The sequence below is a fragment of the Myotis daubentonii genome, chromosome 4, assembly GCF_963259705.1.
Source record: "Myotis daubentonii chromosome 4, mMyoDau2.1, whole genome shotgun sequence".
In the NCBI taxonomy this organism is placed as follows: Eukaryota; Metazoa; Chordata; class Mammalia; order Chiroptera; family Vespertilionidae; genus Myotis; species Myotis daubentonii.
Window position 1 is genome coordinate 86342524 of NC_081843.1, and position 20702 is coordinate 86363225.

The following is a 20702-nucleotide window of genomic DNA, read 5'->3' on the forward strand; positions in this document are numbered from 1 at the left end:
ACAGACAATAGTGCAGGGAAGGCCTGCAGAGAGGGTGGTAATGGAGTGAAGGGGGTCATGGTGGGGAGAAGGGGGACATCTGTAATACTTTCAACAATAAAGATAAATTTAAAAAATGTAAATTAAAATTTATTTTAAAAATTAAAAAACAAAAACATAAAAGTGAACTCTGGGAATCAATGACGTATGTTATTACACCCTCTATAGCAGATAAGTGATAAGAGTTTAGGAAGCACCCAAGTTCAGAGGCTAGGGTGTGTCTTCATTGTGCTATTATGCTTGGATTAGCATAAAGATATAACCTAATCATCTGTATTTGACTCATTGTGAAGGAAGCATGTAAACTGAAAGGGTTTGAAGAGAATGAGTCTTGAAACTGACTATACAAAGATAAGAATTTGCTTAGAAAGTGTTAACTTCTTATACCTACAGTTATGTTTTTGTAAACATTTTCTTAAGAACCAGACTCCCTTTTTTCAAAGCAAACCTTGAAATAGAACAGGTAAAAGCAGAGGGGCTCTGAAATGAAACTTAGGTACCTGGCCTTTCCTTTGTCCTGCAGTTGTCCTATAACAACTTTGCAAAACCAGAGGGTTCCTAGGAACTTAGTTTGAAAACCATCACCCTTACAAGCATAACCTACTAGCAATGGCAGAAAAGGACTTTAATTATTGGAAAAGGGCATGGGGACTAGATAATACTTCTCTCATTCTGAGTGCACTAACATAAATGATCTTTCATTGAAATGTTGATTAGAGTATTACTGTTTGCTCTGAGCTTGTACTTTTCACTTTATCAATACATTGGTATTCTGGTGTGGTTTTTAAAATTTTTTTCTAATGTCAGTCTCATATGAGGGTGGTTAAAACTTTTAAAAAGATCAAAACACAGCCTTTGTGCCAGTGGAGCTGAGGCTCTCTCACAAAGTATGTGCCACCTGTGGTTCTCTGAAAATAATTAGCACTCCTTTATTTTTTGAAATGATAGCACTGGGCTCAGCCATAAGTAATCTTTCATCCCTAATATTTCTTAGAAATTTCCTGAAAGGATGATGAACTTTTTGTAGAAAGAAACAGATGTGTATTACCAGTGGTCGGCAAACTCATGAGTCAACAGAGCCAAATATCAACAGTACAACGATTGAAATTTCTTTTGAGAGACAAATTTTTTAAACTTAAACTGTATAGGTAGGTACATTGTTATTAACTTAATTAGGGTACCCCTAAGGCTTAGGAAGAGCCACACTCAAGGGGCCAAAGAGCCGCATGTGGCTCGTGAGCTGCAGTTTGCCGACCACGGCCCTAGACCATCAACCTTTTTCATCTGTAAGCTTAAATTACAAACCTATTAATTCTGCTCAGATGTTGTTTCTTGAAGACCACACATTTGTAAAATACGAAGTCTGGTGAAGCATCAGTTTGTAAAATAGTGGCCATACCTCTGAAGACCCTGCTACTAATATGTGTGAAATAAAAGTGCCTTGCGTTTTCAAAATACTCAATTTAGAATTGTTTATTAATGCATAGGTTCCCTGAACTGTGGAATAAATTACATTTTTCTTTTTTATCCCTTCAGCAGAAATTTGGCTTTTCTACTATTTATCATGGTTTCTCAGTTGTGCGTCCTTTTATTCTAATTTGTTATACCTTACTCTAGATCAGATTGGAGACCTTTTTTTTTCTTTTTGCCAGGGGCCATTTGGTTATTTATAACATCATTCGCAGGCAATACAAAATTATCAACTTAAAAGCTGATAAAAATTTAATTAACTCACTCCTAATGCCTTGGCAGGGCCAGACCAAATGATTTCAAGGGCCTTATATGGCCTATGCATGGGGGGGTTTCCAACCCCTGCTCTAGATAGTCACACATATAAAAATAGAAATAAGAAGACCAAAAAATGTTCACTTTAAAATTATTCAGTTGAAATTTCCTCTTGGTTTAAATATATTTTAATTTATATCTCCCTTAGTAATCTAATGACCGAATCATTTGTGTTTTATTTATAAAGAGCTTTGCTTATATCATTGCCCACAAATGGAAACATAGCTTCCAAGTACTGGATGTTGAACTGTGTGGTAATTAACAAATAGTCAGAGATATTCTTGGTGTCACATCACCATGGGTATCACATTGGCATATAAAGAGAGAGGAGTAGAATAGGCTAAAAATATTTTTAAAAATTCAAATTATAGATGTCTATCATATGAGAAAATGAATTTCTACATAATCTATATATATAAAAGGCTAATATGCAAAGTGTCCCCTCGGGAGTTCGACCGGGAGACTGGGAGTTCGATCGCTCGCTATGAGGGGTGCTGACTACCAGGGGACAGCGCAGAGCATGGCAGGTGACCAGTGGCAATGGCAGGGTGCTGAGGGAGCTAGGGAAGGAGGAGGTGAGGAGGCGGGGAGGCAGGAAACCTGATTGGCCCTGGTTTCTGGCCAGGCTTAGGGACCCTACTCATGCACAAATTTCGTGCACTGGGCCTCTAGTTTTTTTTTTTAATAAAGTATAAGTACTAAGTATTGGTTTTGAAATAGGTTAATGTCCATTATCATGTCATTATCATCATCATCATTATCTTCATCAAGGAATACTAACCTGTGAAACAATCTGAATTCTCTTCTAGATCTACTGCTAACATGATGCGTGATGATGAACAAATACTATCCTTTTGGAGATTCATTTCCAAAATTGTCAGAAGTGTCAACCTTTCCTTAGCATGATTCTGTGAGGCTAAATTAAGATTATACCTATAAAGATAATTTTTTAGAAAGCACAACACTAATGCAAGGTGGTGGTATTCTGGAAGGACTATAATATAGTGGTAATGCATGCAGGCTCTGGAGCCAGACTTTCTTTGTTCAAATAATGACCCTTACTGGACATTTGACCTTGGATAAGCTACTTAATCTCCCTATGTCTGAAATTCTTCATCTGTAAAACAGGGCTAATAACAATCCTTACACAATAGTGTTGTTGTGAGAATTAAATAAAATAATGTAAAGCACTTAGTACAGGGCCCAAGACATTTGGGGTGTCCCTTGCCCTTAATAATAATATTTAAACATCTAACATAATATCATTTTGAACTACTCTATGATGCTTGATTCAAAGCACTCAAAGCTGTTAAACACAATTCAGACCAAAGTTTTCTGATTCAGATCGCAAATGCACTTAGGGGAGATATGTATTCCCTGTAGAAAGAGGAGGTCACAGGGACCCTGCCGAGGCTACATGCATCCCAACATATATGCTCAGCTTCCTTCTAAGCTGTGGTACCATCTTCCTGAACCTCCAAGTTCCAACTGCTTTTAAAGGAATCACTCAATTCTTCCTCCTCCAGAAATACTTCCATCAGTATCATCATTTGATTAAAATGAAACCTCCCCAAACCATGGCAGTTTTCAAGACTAAAGCTCCTTGTACCTGGTTTTGAATTTATGATAAAACTACCCCCACCCTACCACCACTACTGGGTAATGTTTTCTACAATGACGGGGCCTCACTGGGGAAATCCTAACTGAAGATAATAGCATGGCATATTAAATGTTGCCAGTATTCCATTTAATATTAAGCAGTTGCACCGTAGGCTGTTTAAACACCTAAGTTTAACGCGATACATTAATATTAAGTGCACTGCTACGGTATAAAGTCCATTTACCTACTGATCTCCAACAAACACCATTTATATGCCAACCTACTATTACCAGAGTTTACTATTTTATTCTTGCTCCAAAATGGCATCAACAATGAAGGGGTGCTTTCAGGGGATTGTTGAACAGAATTTTTGCAACAAAGGGGCAAGCTTGAGGAGAAGCAAAATGTCAACAGCAGGCATGGCAAGGCTTCATCGCAGCACTCCTCCGAGCCACACGCCCCTCCTCAGACAAGCAGCTTTACAGCAGGCGCAATTGCAACTGAAGTGTAACTGACTTCCGCACAACTGGCTTCCACAGGATTTCCTGTCCAAAAATTACCTTGTGGTCATCTGGAGCTAAATGCAAACCATCAAGTTAGTAAGATCTCCCCAGCCCAATATATTTGTTTAAAAAAAAAAAGAGGACTCAAAGTGACCAAACCCTGACCCTGTCATACGCCAGCTCTCTCTGACTTCTTTTATTTCCTTTCTGTTCATTGGGCAAGAAAGGAAAAACAAAAACAAAAACCCTCCCCGCCTCTCCAATATCTATTTGGTCAAGGTGTAGCATGTCTGTGAGCTTATTTACTGTGTGTGTGTGTGTGTGTGTGTGTGTTTTACTGCTTTGCTTGTCTTGCCTGGTAATTACTTACTTAAAATCTGCGTTTTCAGGACGAGCCGTGCCTTTAACCCCTTTGGCTCACTGGCTCCTCCAGGGAGGCGAGCAAGGCAGGCGTGCTGCAGTGTCTGGGAACCCACCTAGAGGGCCCCCTTGACGCCAGCACATCCCCTGTCAGGCAGCGCTCCGCAGCGGGCAGGGCTGCTGCAGAGTTAATGTACTGTACCTCCAGCGAGTGTCCTGAGCTGCTCGGCCGGCGGCGCAGCCCAGGGCGGACACGGACACGGCGGCTGCGAAGACTCAAAAGGTTCTGCTGGAAATTCCGCGGCGCTGGGGGACCCCAGCAGGAGCCTGTTGCCATTGTGTTTTAAAAGCATGCAAGGTCTGTATGGCTTGGGCATGAGGATCTTTCAGAAGATGTCAGAGCATCCGAGTAAATGACACCTATTGGGGCATTGCATTGGGGGTAAAGACCGAGAGAGAAAGAAAGACCGCGGGGAGGAAATTCTTAGAGAACGTCTGACTCGCGGCTGTGAAATTCATTTTCTTTCCAAGGCAAAATCTGAGAAGCCCGCACATGGTCTTTGATAACAACAAATTAAAGGGGTTTCTGCCGTGAAAGGATCAATAGCTTAGTCATTTTACGTCAGGAGAGCAGGCAGCCTTATTATGGGGTTAGGCATCTGAAATGAATTTCCTCATGACAGCACCTTCTGAAGTCATGATGGTAGGTAATTCCGTCCTGCAAAGCAGAAATTGCTCCCTGCCTTCCTACTTTTGCAGTTGAAAACCGGCAGTTCTGAGATTTTGGGGGAAGAAGTTGGCTTTGGTTATACATGGTGTCTGGCCCCTTTGCCCAGGTCTTTGTCCGACTCGTCTCAGAAGGCAGCACTGCGTTGAAGTGACCACACAGGAATATGTGCCTCAGAAAGAAGAAAAAGCAATATTCATTTCTAAAGGACAGCATGGCAAAGCAGCCTGAAGTTTTCCATTTCCCTTCTAACACTTCTTTAACAAGGATAACCAGAAACTGTCTTTTGACTCCCCCTTTCCCACATTCCAGAGTCCTTCCTACGAGGATGCATTAATTTACACTCTAGGCGCTTGGATTTTTTACCAGGACAATATTTGCCACCATTTAGGATAAACGATTGAACTGGTTATTTTAGTGTTTTGACTAATGAGTGGAACCTAAATGGATGGACCCATACCGGCAGTGCTCTGTGATGTTTCTTCCTTCAGATCCTGGAAGGGCTTTTGTTGTTGCTATTTGTTTTTTTGGGGGGAGGGGTGCTTTTTTTTTTTTTGAATTCAGTACTTGTTGCAATAATTGCCCATGATAGCTGCTCAAACAGGAGAGTTGGAATTCATCTGTGAAAATCACTACATGTAGCATATGAGACCAGGAAAATCTTGATGAGAGAAGACCTGCAAATATGATGCACGTGAATAACTTCCCCTTTAGAAGGCATTCCTGGATCTGGTGAGTAATCAATATACCCCCTTCAGTTCGTACCACTCAAAATTATAAAATTCCATGGCAAGTGCCAGAGACAGATTTGTCTTGAACAAGAATATTGGTATCAAGTGAGGACGAAATGTAAAACATTAAGACCAAATGTCGTCTGAGAAAGTAATGGTTATGCAATAACAATTTAGTTGTTAATATCAAAGCATCCCCCAAATAAAAAGTCAAGTATGAGGACATTTGCAATTGCTAACATTTCATGGAGGGGAAGAAAAAGCACAACTTTGAGAATGGCAACTATTTAACTAATAACTAAAAGAAAAAGGGAGGTTTGGGATTTGTTTTTTGATCTTTTGTTTTCTTTTATTTGAAAATTCCCTGGGGAAGGACATATGTATTTCTGACATCTAATATCAATTTGCCTGTCCTTAGGTCTTTCTGAATTTCTAAAAGAAATTAAAAAAAAAACCTTAGAATGCTGACTGAGTTTTAAAATAATACTAAGATGTGTTGGTGCCTCACATTAAGGAATATTTTAACTATTCAAGAATGTTTCTACCAGGAAGAACTAATTAAATAGAATTCCAACACATGAATCATGAAGTGTACAGACTCTCATGGAACTTGCATAGTGCGTTGATTTTGCTCATGTATTAAGGTTCAATGCAATGTATTAAGGTTCCTGGACATGTGACATCAGGTACCATTTGTTATTAGGTTTTATGACTAAATGTGTGTAGGAATTAATTGCTGGCGTTATTATAAGAGCAGAGCTCATTATTTAAAATTGCTTGTTTTTACCAGACCTTAAGGGTTGACTGGGTCCCATCTCTCATAGCAGAAACTTTGTGAATGCATGATAAAGGCACATTTTAAGGTTTTATGGCTACTAACATGGTTTGTTTGGGATTCTGCAATCTGTCTGCTTTGAAAGTATATTTCCCAAGTAAATTATTTGGCTGGCCTCCGGATAAGTAATCGATATTAAAATACAGGTTTCAGAGGGTTTCCAGTTGCCTTCATGACAGTGTCTCAAATGAAAGATTTCTGATATCTTAAGGCTCCACAGAAATCACTTGCTGGTTTGTTATGGACATTTTAGCTTGTTTGCTGAAAATCAGTAACAGAGAGGGTGAGTGACATCCTCCTTCACTCTGGGCAGGTGCTCACATTCTGTCAACACCAGATACATCCCAGATCGAAGCTGTGGCGTATCTTCTTTCTCTGCTGTCCAGAGCCACCATCCCCACTCTCCACTGTGCTGGGGAGGGAGTCTGGGTGACATGCCTGCAAACCTCAGTGGCCCACATCCAAGTGCATCACCAGAGTTCCCCACTCAGGGGGAGGTTTGGTGCCATTGCCTTGCTGGTCCTGACGGTGAGGGTCAGGCCTCAGCAATAAGGTTTATGTCATTCTTACAAATACATTCACATAAGTAGTCTTTAACCCTAAGATAAAAAGGTCCCGGAAACAGGCCCTAGGACATGGTAGGCATTGATCAAGTATTTATGTTTACCCTTCTATTCCTTAGGCCTTAGTCAAGGTTAATTTTGTAGCTATTAAGATATTTTTTTTTGGGGGGGGGGGAATTACCATTCTCATTTCTCTAAAGTGTACCTTACTATAAAGCAACAGTTTTTGTTCTGTGCAAGCTCTGTTGTTTGGATCCATTTGTTTATTTGTCAATTGGTAGGATGCATGTACTCTTTGAATGCCTACCATTATAGCCATCTTTTATGTTGTTGCATTTACCTCACCTCGACTTTTGACTGGAAAGAAATGAGCCCTTCGATTTTGTAGTTTTTGAAAGGATGTAAATGTGCTTATTCATGCTTCTCTAGATCTGAAATATGAATGTTTGAAAGCTGTAGAGAGAAGTTGAGAGTCCTGGTGGTTTTCTTTTGTGCCTGAAGCTAGGAAACCCTTCATGCATTTCACTGCATGGTGTGCCAATTTGTTGCTGTTGTAACCAATCTGAGCCAACGTGGGGTGTGAGTGCTCTGTGTACGCTCCCTGTATCTGTTCTTACCTGGGCCCCTTCGAAAGATCCTTTAATAAGACATTGAACTGGGAGAAGGTGCTGGTTTTTTCCAGGTGACCTAATTAATGTTGTGCATGGTTCTCAACTTCTCCAATTGTTGTTTTTCTCTTATTTATAACCTCACCTTTCAACTGCAGTCATAGATCCTAGGTGTTTGTTGACAGAAAACCTCCTTCCCCTTTCTTTCCCTTTGTCCTACTGTAAGAGTCCCTCTTGGATTAGATTCCATGCTCATGAATTATCATGCTAAGGAGAAAGGATTTGCCAGGCTCTTCTCATTTTCATCTCCAAAGACTCCCTTTTCCTCATTCTTACATGCAGGTCTTTTTTTTTTTTTTTCAACAATGGTGCAGATCAGAAGTTGGCAAGAGACCAATCAAGGCTAGGGAAGGATAGACATTTTAAAAGAGATCTGTGCTTTGGTTTTATGAGCTCTAGCTCATCTCTATGAAGGCAACCCTTCCGATAGGCAGAACATAGAGATGCATGCTCTTCTTCTGTTCTGCTCGTTGAGAGGCAAGGAGGAGGGGAAATTGAGATACAGGGGATACAGAGGAATCTTCAAAAGTTTATCAGAGGTAATGGTTCCAATAGAAGCCTATGTACAAAGTTCCCACTTGGACTCTCATCCCCCTGCCCTAGGGCTGGCTTACAAATCCATTGTTCATTGGTTACAAGTTAAAGTTAATAAGTGGTCTTATTACTTGTCTTAATAGAACACTACCCCTCGAGTGCTTAAAAAGTGGTCTGAAGAATGTGATTTTCTTGTTTAAAAGCTACATTAGAAATATTTGCTGGAGGATTTTATTGCAAAAGCTTCTTTCTATTATGTTTTTGACCTTTTTACTGCCAACCCAAACAAAGATAAGGGTTTGCCTCGGTAGGTAAATAAGTGCCATATAGCTCTTCTTACTTGGTATTCTGGCTAGTTGTGAGAATATAGTGGTAGCCTGGGAATTTGGGATCAGATCTTCTTGCATGGTTGAAAAAAAGGAAAATACAAGTCAGCTTTCTAGGAATTTAAATTTCATTTAGGAACAATTAAGATGATGCTCTAGACGCGTGATGACGTGGGATTATGCAGAGGTCTCAAAAGAATGACATAACATAGCGTGCCTAACATATGTTTGTAACTTTTTGACTTACTTAAAAGATATATAACCACTTCGTATAATCTGATTTATAAAAATGCTGTAATTTCATGCCAGAAACACCAGGGCCATGTTGAAAGCAACTGAATTTTTAATTTTACATTTATAAAATGTAGGAGGGCATTTTATTCAAATGCCTTGGCATCCTTTTTACAATGGACTGAAATGACACAGAGAAAGGACCGTGGGAGGCAGGAGTTGAAGGCCGAGCGGTCTAGAGCGGCCCTCAGTGTGCTCCTTGGAGGGAACCTGAGGGAGACTTGGGACTAGTGATGGTGGATGGTGATTAACTGTTCTTTAGTTGTTGCCTGTAATTCCATTTTTTAAAGCCCATATACCTGAGTGCTTTTATGCAACCCTCTTCGTAATGAGGAGAGGTGACTTGAAGCAAGACACAAAATAGGGCGATTCCATACCTTGACTCAACATTGAGGCTTCTATTCCCTTTTTCTAGGCCCCACATCTTTGCACTGGACTTCCCTTTGCAGGTTCTTGATGAGGTTCAATCTAGCAAAGCACACTACAATTGTTTCCTCTATCGACCTAGGGTTCCACTAATTTACTAACCCATTTTGTTTTGTTTTCTTTGATCAAAATCCTTTATGGAATAAAGCAAGATATAAATTGATATATCGGTAATATTATGCATGTATGTACTTATTTTCATACCTTTTATTCAATAAAATATTCAATGACCACGTCATCAGAGAAAAGCAAGATGGCCTGCTTCTTACTGAAAGGATAATCCTTTTTACCTTGCCTCTTAGAGTTTCAGCTTTTAAGTTTTTCTGCTCTTCATATATTGAAACTGAAGGAACTCGCCCCAGAATTGCATTTTGCAGAGTTTATGTTTTGGCAAATATAATGATCTCACTTCTCTTATGAGAATTTTAGTGGGTGGGAGAAACATTGAGTTTGACGACTGTGCAATGCATTGAAGGACAAAATGTATTAAGTCTCATGCAAGATAAGGGAGCTCTGCTCATTTCAGTCAACCTAAAATTCTGCCAGTGTCTGCTTGTCTTCTAATGAGATTTCAGGTCGCTGCTGACCTTGCTTCTGTACCATCTCTTCCTCCAAGTGACAAAACCACCTAGCAATTTTAGAATACAAATACCAGATTCTCAACTGACTCTGAATTCCTGTTATGGCCAAATACAATTTATTTGTAAACACAATAAAATTTGGAGTAGAGCTCATAATTATAAAACTCCTTTTGTTCACAAATCCCTGGGCTCAATGTAAAGTCAGCCTTTGTTTAAGGCAGAAGTTCAGGTTTAGATATGATACAGCGAAAACTTTCCTTTAAATGAAATACTAACACTATTTAACATATAATTTTTCTCATGGCTTTCTATTTTACTGCCTTTTAATGCCTCTAGCTGTATCCTCCTTAGTTCCTTTTAGTAATACCTTACAGTTTTAAGGTGAAAATAAAAATTTATATTTTTGCGTTACTTTTTAAATATTTGATTAATTAATGGTATCCTAGCGGAGAAAAGTTGCCATCTGCAATACCAGTGTTCCCACAACTTATGGAAATTAAATATAATTTTTAGTCCCAGCAGACTTTCCCCTGTAGTAAAACAGTGCACTTTAAACTGCTGACAGGATACATCCTCAATGGGCTAAGTGGGTGGCCCAAGCCGGGGAGGTTTTAGGTAATTCCTACAAAAGGAAAAAAAAAGTAGAAAATATTCTGTCATGTGAAAATGATTAGCTATGAATTGGGGATGTTTTGCTTTTATTAAATTCTTCATTTTATGCCCCCTTGTTCCTGCACCCCTTTCAGTGGCTATAACTGAGTTATAGTCACTAATGCTGAGGTACCCAGATTCAGAGAATAAAAGGCAAGTAAGGGGAAAAAATAGTTGAGAACTCTTAGAGGAAGAGGAACCCAAGGAGGGAACTTAACCAGTTTCGCACTCACCACAGGCTAGATCCTTTCTCCTTCCTTCCTCCCTCCCTCCCTCCCTCCCTCCCTCCCTCCTTCCTTCCTTCCTTCCTTCCTTCCTTCCTTCCTTCCTTCCTTCCTTCCTTCCTCCCTTCCTTCCTTCCTTCCTTCCTTCCTTCCTCCCTTCCTCCTTCCTTCCTTCCTTCCTTCCTCCCTTCCTCCTTCCTTCCTTCCTTCCTTCCTTCCTTCCTTCCTTCCTTCCTCCCTTCCTTCCTTCCTCCCTTCTTCCTTCCTTCCTTCCTTCCTTCCTTCCTTCCTTCCTTCCTTCCTTCCTTCCTTCCTTCCTTCCTCCCTTCCTCCCTTCCTCCTTCCCTCCCTCCCTACTTCCTCCCTCCCTCCCTTCCTACCTTCCTTCCTTCCTTCCTTCCTTCCTTCCTTCCTCCCTTCCTCCTTCCCTCCCTCCCTACTTCCTTCCTCCCTCCCTTCCTTCCAACAATAGCCACACTTCACCTCTTCATTCCCTCCTTCGGCCACACCCCCACAGCATTAATGTTCATTAATAGCCTCGCCCCACCTTTTCACCTTAGCTCCAAAATGTCTCTAAGCCATAAGTTACCTGCTACAACTATTATCATTTGATGGATTATTGGATGGTATTTCCAGTTGTTAGAGAAGTACCAGCCTATAAACATACCCAAGACAACATACTTCAACTGGAGACTATATTGTGTAAAATTTTAGGATATATATTTGGTTTTTAAACTGGTTACTCCAGACTCTATATAATCAGGCTATTGGCTCAGGAAAAAAACAAAACAAAACAACCTCCCTCCCCCACACAGTTTTCTCATTCTAATTCTGGGTGTTAATGCTTTGGTGACCTTGACCTTGGGAAAGCTCTCTGAGCTCTTCACCACCTGTTGAAAATTATTGCAACTGATATTTGCAGGCTTCATGTTCAAGAGTAGACTATTAAAGACACTCTCAGAGCATATTTGTAATAATAATTTCTTAGACTATTAAACAATGGCATGGTGAAACCTCCTGGCTGAATTTTCAAAAATATAGGTAACAAATATAACCATTGCATACTTCAGGGAAGAGACCAGCACTAATTGAATTCCCCCTCCCCCATCCCTGCCCCATGTTTTCACATAAATTACACCATTTAATGCCAACTGTAACTTTCGGAGGCGGGTCTTCTTTGAATGCATGCTTGCTGATGAGGAAAGTAATGCTCATGGAAGGTAAATACCTTGCTCAAGTTCACATATCTTACTTAGGGAAGCCGACCCACTCAAAACCAAGGCAGGCCTATTTTAAAGCCCGGTGCTTTTTTATTTTCCATGTTGTTCTGTATCAAATGTCTTAGCACTCTGGCCATGGACCTTCAGGAAAACAGATGAGCAGCAAGACCATAGAAAATAAGCAGATTCAACCTGTTAGCTAGCACGTTAGGAAAGTACATGGGATGCCTAGTGAGTGTCAATGGCCTTTCCCTGAGAAACCCTCGCTGCTCGTGTTAGCACTGTGACTTGTATACTTTGACCATATCATCAGCTGTGTGTGTGTGTGTGTGTGTGTGTGTGTGTGTGTGAGTGTTTTCAGAATGAAGGATTTTACAAGGATTTGAAGTGAACCATGTTCTCAGGGCCACTTTGACCTATAGCATCCTTATCTGAGCAACTCTATTAGGAAAAGCGCCCCACTTCAGGCAAATGAATTAGAAATGCAGACTGTGGTGGTTGGTGGATGGACAGTCTCCATGCAAAGCAAAAAGCATCCCATCCTCTGGGCACGCACTGGGCGAGTAGAGCATATGACTTCAGCTTCACTCATCATCTCTGCAAGGCTCTGGTGGGCAGTGATCAAACTGCACAGCCTGGCCCTCCTTTGACATGGCTCCCAGTTCCACCTCGAAGGGCAGTTTCGATAGTCAGATGAAGTGTTTTTGAGCAAGCTTTGTCAACAATAAAAGACCATACATGTTTTGGGTTCAGTTACCATCACTATTACTTTCTTCAAAATGTTCTAATTATAGGTCTTTAAAATTATTTTTTGCACAGGTAAAGACTGCTAACTTTTTCATTCATCAGAATGAATGCCAAACAGCCAAAGAAACATTTTAATCACAAAATAACCCAATATCTGAGCTGTTGAAAATTATTATTCATAGTGAATTGGATTGGAACATACTGATTCATGTAAATGTATGGGATTTGCAGATAACTAAATAACAGTACTGCCTTGAAGATAACCATATACTATTGAGGAGAACAGCCAAGGAAATAAGTTCAGTAGAGAGCATATTAATATAGGCATATACAAAGTGTTAGGGGAGTCCAAAGGAAGAAACAACCGACTGTTCCAACTACATAATAGAAGTCTAGAAATGGGGAACTAAAAGTATAGCCAATGATTTTGAGAATTAATAGTTATTGGCAACACTTTGAAAAATGATGTAAGGCAGTGTCTGGGGGTAAGTTATATTTTAGGGGTTATAAAAGCAGAGACAAGTAGTGTACATTACTGTCAAAATTTTAGACAAGAAGGACAGATTGAGGGGTGAAGAGGAGGGGAAGGGAGAGAAAAAGAGGAGAGAGGACAAGCCAGTAGTTAGTGAAGACACGGGGTACTTTTAAGGGTCAGGGAACATGTCCCAAAGGAAGTGTCTAGAAAGGGGATCTGGACAACTAGTGAAGGATATGGATTCTTCCAAGATAGAGAGGGAGGGAGGATGGATGCAGATAATGTAGAGATTAATTTTCTCTGAAGGTACAATTTAAGAACATATCTCAGAGGTAGGACCACAAAGGGGCAGGTGGAGAGTCAGGTTCTGGCACAGTTTCTGTGGGTATTAGGAAGCTGCTGAAGAGAGAAGTATGTCAGTGTCTATAAAGTTGGAAAAAGTCAGTGATGCTGAATGAATATATGAAGTCAAAAAAGGATGTCTCACTTCACTTTTAAAATTACTTACACCAAGTATTTTGTCAGGAAAAAGGGCAGACATGTGACAGAAATGTTAGAATTCTTAATTACTAAATTAGAAAGTGTACTGTAATTAGAATTTCTCCAATGGGTTATGTTTGGGGGATTCCAAAGAATACACAGTTGATTTTATTGTTGCTGTCTGTTTGGTAGTGGTGGAGCTGTTTTATGAACATATTAATTAGATTGCAGTTCCAGTTTCATAACCTGATTTTGGAAATAGGTGATTTCCTAGGCTGCCTGGAAATAACTCTAGGGTGACAAACAGAAGCTCTAAGATGTTCCCTTTGAATTTTATCTTCAAATGAATAAAAATCACAGTTGGAAGAGAAGGCTAAATGATTCATCTTTGCTCATTTTTTTAATAGGAACTTTTCTGTGGTTTAGGTTGGAATGTCACAAATCCAGATGTATTTTACCTGCTTTTCCAACAATTCCTTCAAACCCCTTCTGAAGTTTACTTGAAAAGGTTCCCAGTCTCTGAGAAACATATGGAAAATAACAAAACATAATATGACTTTAACCAGAACTGATATAATGTAGTTTAAATATAAATTCTCTTTTATGTTCCCATGATATCTCAGGGGGTGGGAAATGACAAATACAAGATGTAATTAAAGGGAAATTTTAAATAACCTTATAATTTTTAGGCCATAATTATAAACCCTGTAGTGTACGATTAACATAGGAGATATTATGAATTCCTTTGATCTCTTCTAGTCATCAGCACTTTCTCCAAGATCTACAGAACTTCCTCTTTAATATCCTGGCGTTCAGTGCTCACCATTATTTTGGACCCGGCTTTCTTTGGACGTGGCTATCTTTGGACATGGCTTTCTTTGTAGAATTTCTGCTGCACCTCCAAATCTCCATATAATATACTAGGCAGTCTTAGTCACTTATAAGGATACTTCATTTTCCCTCCCTTTGACTTTTCATGTTTTTCTTTTTATTTTAAAATATACTTTTATTGATTTCAGAGAGGAAGGAAGAGGGAGAGAGAGTTAGAAACATCAATGATGAGAGAGAATCATTGATCGGCTGCCTCCATCACGCCCTCCCCACTGAGGATCGAGCCCGCAACCTGGGCATGTGCCCTGACCGGAATCGAACCTCAACCTCCTGGTTCATAGGTTGACACTCAACCACTGAGCCATGCCGGCTGTGCTCATGTTTTTTAGTTCAACCTCTTCGATGCTATAAAAATCTATGGTTCTGTGTCTTATTAATTTACCCATTTGGTCTTGTTTAAACATAACTGCCCTTCTATGAAAGGAAGTGCTGAGAAATAATACATTGAGAGAGTTTAAATATTATGGTAGATCAAAATATCACCATTTTAGAGATTGGACCATGTCTGCCACACCTTCACTGCACATCTTTTTAATTCAAGGAACTTTCTGTAACCAAGCTAATCCCTGAGACTTCATAGTAACAAATCATACTTCATCCTATTCATGAGAGTAGCCGGCTTGATTACTTTGTTCTCATTTATATCCCCAGCACCAAGTACAATGTTATACCTAACAGGTACTCTATAAATTTTTCTTCAGAGAATATGTGCAAAGAAAAGGATGATTAACAAAATGTATATGATTAGGGAATTATTTAATTAAATATCTTTCTGCATTATTTAAATAATGTTGTCCTCCCAGGTTTTGAGATAAGACACAGAAAGCCATGCTATGAAAATAATAAAGATAATAAGAGTAAATATCACATTTGAGAGGTTATTAATGACAGGTATAGACTAAGTTTTTTACATTATTTCATTTAATCCTCCCCCAAATCCATGACAAGGGTGTGTTATCTATTTACTAAGGATGTAAACTAGCATAAGTGATCTAAACTCTGTGCTTCAGTTTTTCCACTTGTAAAATAGAGATAATAAGTAGTTCTCACTTCTTGGACTGCTGTGAAGATTAAATAAGAAAACCTGTCAAGTGCTTGGAAGAGCACCTGTCACTCAGTAAGTAACTAATCAATGGTAGCTGTTGCTGTTGTGTAAATGGAAAGATTAACCAGGTTGCCTAGGATAATCTAGTTTACTCAATGGCAGGTTCATTCTAACCATGGCCTTCCGATCAGCTCTAGACTGCTTGGAGAACTAAACTTCTCCTATGTATGGCACATCTCTCCTTTTTCATGTATCTTACACTGTCAAACTAAGCTCTAAAAGCATTATCTACTTCATATATCTCCTCATGACTAGAAAATCTATTGACTGTGTATTATACACATAAGGTCAGCATAAGGACCTACTTCACCTAGCCTCTGCCTTTCTAATTTCATGTATAAATGATAACTACTATTAGTATGAATGCTATTTGCCTTGTTATTATACATATTGCATATCTGAGTTGTTAGACTATCCTTTAGTATAGAGGTTAGGAACATATATTTTTAAGGCACAGAACTTTCCTCCAAGCAAAAGTATAGGCAGTGACTTATATGTAAAGTAGGTATGATATAAAGGAGCGACTTTATACCAGTGTTACACTTTTGAAGAAAGACTAGGGAAGCTGGGACCTGGCTAGTCAACAGACCCCACATGACTCTCTCTACCCCCTTCTCTAGTACTCTTGATGGGACTCTACGATGTCTGAAGACTCACCCTGCTGTGTGATGAACCTTGTATAGGAATGTTCTTTCACCCTTTTGCCTTTTTCCATAGAAAACCCCTGTTAACCCATTAGAACTTGGTTTTCTTGATTTTCTCTGAAGTCCAGGTAGAGTTCATCCCTCCATATGTTCTCCTAGAGCTCCGTGTACTTCTGCAATATGGTTTGAATTGCTATACGGCAGGGGTGGGGAACATCCAGCCCATGTACTGGATAAGGCCCCCAAACTCATTTGGTCTGGCCCTGCCAAGGCATTAGGGTGAGTTAATTAAATGTTTGACCAATTAAATATAGCAGGCTAGTTTTTAAGTTGATCATTTTGTATGACCCACAAATGATGTTATAAATATCCAAATGGTCGTTGGCAGAAAAAAGGTTCCCCACCCCTGCTATACAGTGATTCTTTTCCACGTGCAGAGAGGCAGCTGACTTAGGTCTAAGAGCACCGATGCTGAGCTAGAGTTCCTGGTTCAAATTTGGATTCAAGCTTTCCTGGGCAAGTTTGGAACTCTCTCTTTCTCAGTTTCCTCAACTGCAAAAGAGGGGTTATAATAGTTGCACTTCATAGGCTGTTGTGAGAATGAAACGTTGTGACATGTGCAAAGGCTCCTGGCATAGAAGTGTTCTACCATGGTTAGTTGTTTCTAGAACTGTTGTGCGTCAGTGTTGAACTGAGGTCCCTCAGTGGCAGGCTCCGAGAGAAAGAATTGAGTGCAAATGGTTTATTTGGGAGATTATACCAGGAAACCCCAACGGGAGAGTGGGGAAGTAAAACAGGAAAGGAACGCATGCTGCAACTCAATCCCATTGGGGGCATCTGGGAAATGATGTAGGACTTGCTTCAGATTTGTCCTACGTGAGGGTTGAGGACACTGGAGAATTTATGCTCCAACCCCCATTCTTCATTGGGTGATGGCTACTCCAATAAATTAATTCTTGGAGTAGCAAGAAAAGCCTTAGGTAAGGCTTAAGACTAGGATTCTATGTTTGCCTATGCTTAAGAGTAGGATTCTACCAGTGTGTTGTTGCAGAGAGAATATGGCCAGATCCCTGATTGCGGAAGGGGGTATACAGAACTGTGAACAGACTTCTTTCTCCAGGGCTTTCTGTTCCCTTTCCCTGGCTCGTAGAGTGGGCATCCATAGATCTTTGTGCAGTGAGTGAATGGCTTAACATTGGATAGTTTTCTATTTTACCTTCAAAGCTCTTTGTAATTGTGTCTTACCTGACCTATCTTCAGTTCTCATGATTTCATTTTCATGATTCCCAATCTAGATTTCTCTTCTTTAATTACTACTTCAGTCTTCTTAGTGCTCCCAAACACACCCATCTGATTTCCTTGGAGGGGATGGTCTGCCCTCTGCTCTGCCGATGTAAACCCTAACCATCCTCCAAGTTCCCCCTATCTTCAACAGCTTATCTCTTCCATAAACCTTCTTGGACCTCAGATAGCTCACCTCTCTAAAGCCTCATTGACATAAGGAAGACTGTACAATCTAATGTTTGTTTATCTGCTCTCTGGTGGTCCATGGGCTTTGGAGCTAGACAATCATGATTGCACCCTTGTTCTTCCTTTAGGAGCTGTATAACCTTGAGCAACTATGTAACTTACTTGCACTTCTTATTTGCCTCATCTAGAAAACATGGCTATTAATCTTACCTTATCATATTGCTATAAGGATTAAATAAGATACTGTATGTAAAATTTTTAACATAGTTCTCCTCAGAAGTAGGGACTTAACAGGGTCTGCCAGATTCATTTGAGTCTAAAGTTATCAGTATCTTCCTAGACTTTTCTTTATTTTTTTTAATATATTTTATTGATTTTTTACAGAGAGGAAGGGAGAGAGATAGAGAGTTAGAAACATCGATGAGAGAGAAACATCGATCAGCTGCCTCCTGCACATCTCCCACTGGGGATATGCCCGCAACCCAGGTACATGCCCTTGACCGGAATCGAACCTGGGACCCCTCAGTCCGCAGGCCGACGCTCTATCCACTGAACCAAACCGGTTTCGGCCCAAGACTTTTCTTATTACCCTTCTTTAGTTTCTCATTTTGCTATTGCTTTGATTTTAGATGTTTTCAAGATAAGACATTAAATGACAAATGGAGAAAAATATTGGTATTTGACATATTAAAAATATTGAAACTTTATATGTAAAAGAATTTATCAGTTGAGCCATTTTACTAGATATAATATGCCATCGTTTTCATATTTTCTGTAAAATATCAATCATTTCTAATAGTTAACATGACAATTAAAAACTACAAATTTCTTTGTACATTAAAATAATATTTTATTTCTATTTTATTGTAAAATAACTTCAAAAACTATTTTATACATTTATATATTTTTAAATGAGAGCACACTCTAGAAAGCTAACTCAAATGTCAACATTTTAAGAATCTAGATCTTCGGTTCCCTTATGGTAGGAATGGTGAGGATTGGGAAGGTAGTTTTCTCAGACATGCCTACAATAATGTGTGCAACAAATCCTTTCAGTTCTCATCTTCCCATCTCACTAACAAGGAGTATCAGAATCTGGGGGTGGAGGGGTGGGTAGAAAGAATAGGTGACCTGTGTATTTTGACAAAGCATTTGCGGGAGCTGGGGTGGGGGGCGGGGTCCCCTACACATTTCTCTTAGCAGATAGTATTATGCAAGGGAAGGAACCCATGCTTTAGAGGTTCTCAACCTGTGGGTCACGACCCCTTTGGAGGTCGAACGACCCTTTCACAGGGGTCGCCTAAGACCATCCTGCATATCAGATGTTTACATTATTATTAACATAACAGTAGCAACATTACAGTTATGAAGTAGCAACGAAAATAATTTTATGGTTGGGTCACAACATGAGGAACTGTATTTAAAGGGCCAGAAGGTTGAGAACCACTGCTTTAGAGCTATATTGAACTCTCATGATGACTGGCAGATTTTGAGCATAACTTATCTGACTTTTATGATCACTTTCCTCATTCATAAGAGAAAAATACAATAGTACTAATCACCCAGATTTGCTGTCAGCATTCAGTGAGATGTTATATTATTTATTTGTTTGTTAAACCTTGTCCTATTCTAGGAAACATTTATGGCAGCCAGCAAAGATGTAGCTTATAGAAGAGAGTGATGAGGGAAAGGCAATTGGAAATAAGGTATGATGCTAATACTCACACGCAGGTGTAATAAAATGATAAGAAAAGTATTATCTTAACAAATAGCACCAAAATCTTCTTTGGGAAGAGAAATATCTTTCTCAGAAGAGATACGTATTAAAGATGCTCTTGGGGTAGGAAGTCCCTTGAGAATTTGTTTGCAGGCAGGTGTTCCTGTGATCTGAGGGTGAAAGCCGCTCTGTATCACGAAGGGAGAATTTGGTCCTTCAGAGCAACCAGAGCGGGGGGATGAGGAAGAGAGACTAGAGGAGAGGAAAGGAAGAGGAGAAGCCTAAGGAAGGCTGAGAACAATGTGTACTCAGCCCATCAACCGACCCTTCCCCAGACAGGAGGAAAATAAAAGATCACCAATGCATGTGGGTCTTACTAGTGCTTTATCAGTAAGTCTCAGGAAGGCTTGAAGTTACTTGGTGGTGTTGGTGGTAAGCAAATCAAAAAAGAGCCTTGTTATGTTAGCAAGAGAGATCAATGAACGCCCGGCCTCCCTGAAATGATCGCATATCAAAAGCTGAGTTTGGGGACTCAAGCTGGTTATAAAGTTGGAAAGTTTAAACCTATGTTCTCAAGGGAGACAGAGGGCCCTGCCTCTTCTAGGTTCATGCTCAGGTCATGCTAAGTTTCCTAGGAGCCGTGTGTAAATCAGGTACTAATGTACAAATCTCAGTGTCCATTAGATTTGAGCAACTCAGTGGCTCAGGGGAAGCACGCCTACTTCTGATAGTGAGATTGGAAGGAAATTTGTCCTAAAGTTGAGCATAAAGAAAAATGAGATCTATAAAAATGATAGCCCCTGATATACTTAAGATGTTTGATGCATTTTAGTTCTGCCTCCTGTTTTTTCCTTCCCCCCAAAATTCTGTGAAGATTGTAGTATATTTGAAAGATCTTTGAAAATCATAAATATTGCCCCGACCTGTGTGGCTCAGTTGATTGAGCATTGTCCCATGCCCCAAAGGTCACAGGTTTGATGTCCAGTCAGGGCACACGCCTTGGTAGTAGGTTCGATCCCCAGTAGGGGGGATGGGAGAGGCAGCCAACTGATGTTTCTCGCTCACATCGATGTTTCTCTCTCTCTTTCCCTCCCTCCCTCTTTTCCTCT

General features: G+C 39.9%; 1 protein-coding gene across 6 annotated transcripts in view; it reads left to right on the forward strand.

Moving 5' to 3' along the window:
- Nucleotides 1–20702, forward strand: part of PDE4D (phosphodiesterase 4D) — a 657725-nt gene that overhangs the window by 150623 nt on the left and 486400 nt on the right. The window contains exon 1 of one of the 6 annotated variants that reach the window (XM_059694584.1): nucleotides 4506–5746. The exons of the other annotated variants lie outside the window; for them this stretch is intronic. Within the exon in view, the coding sequence (XP_059550567.1) occupies nucleotides 5700–5746 (47 nt within the window). The 5' untranslated portion in view covers nucleotides 4506–5699. Of the gene's footprint in view, nucleotides 1–4505; nucleotides 5747–20702 lie in introns of those variants that run through there. 6 annotated transcript variants of the gene reach the window in all.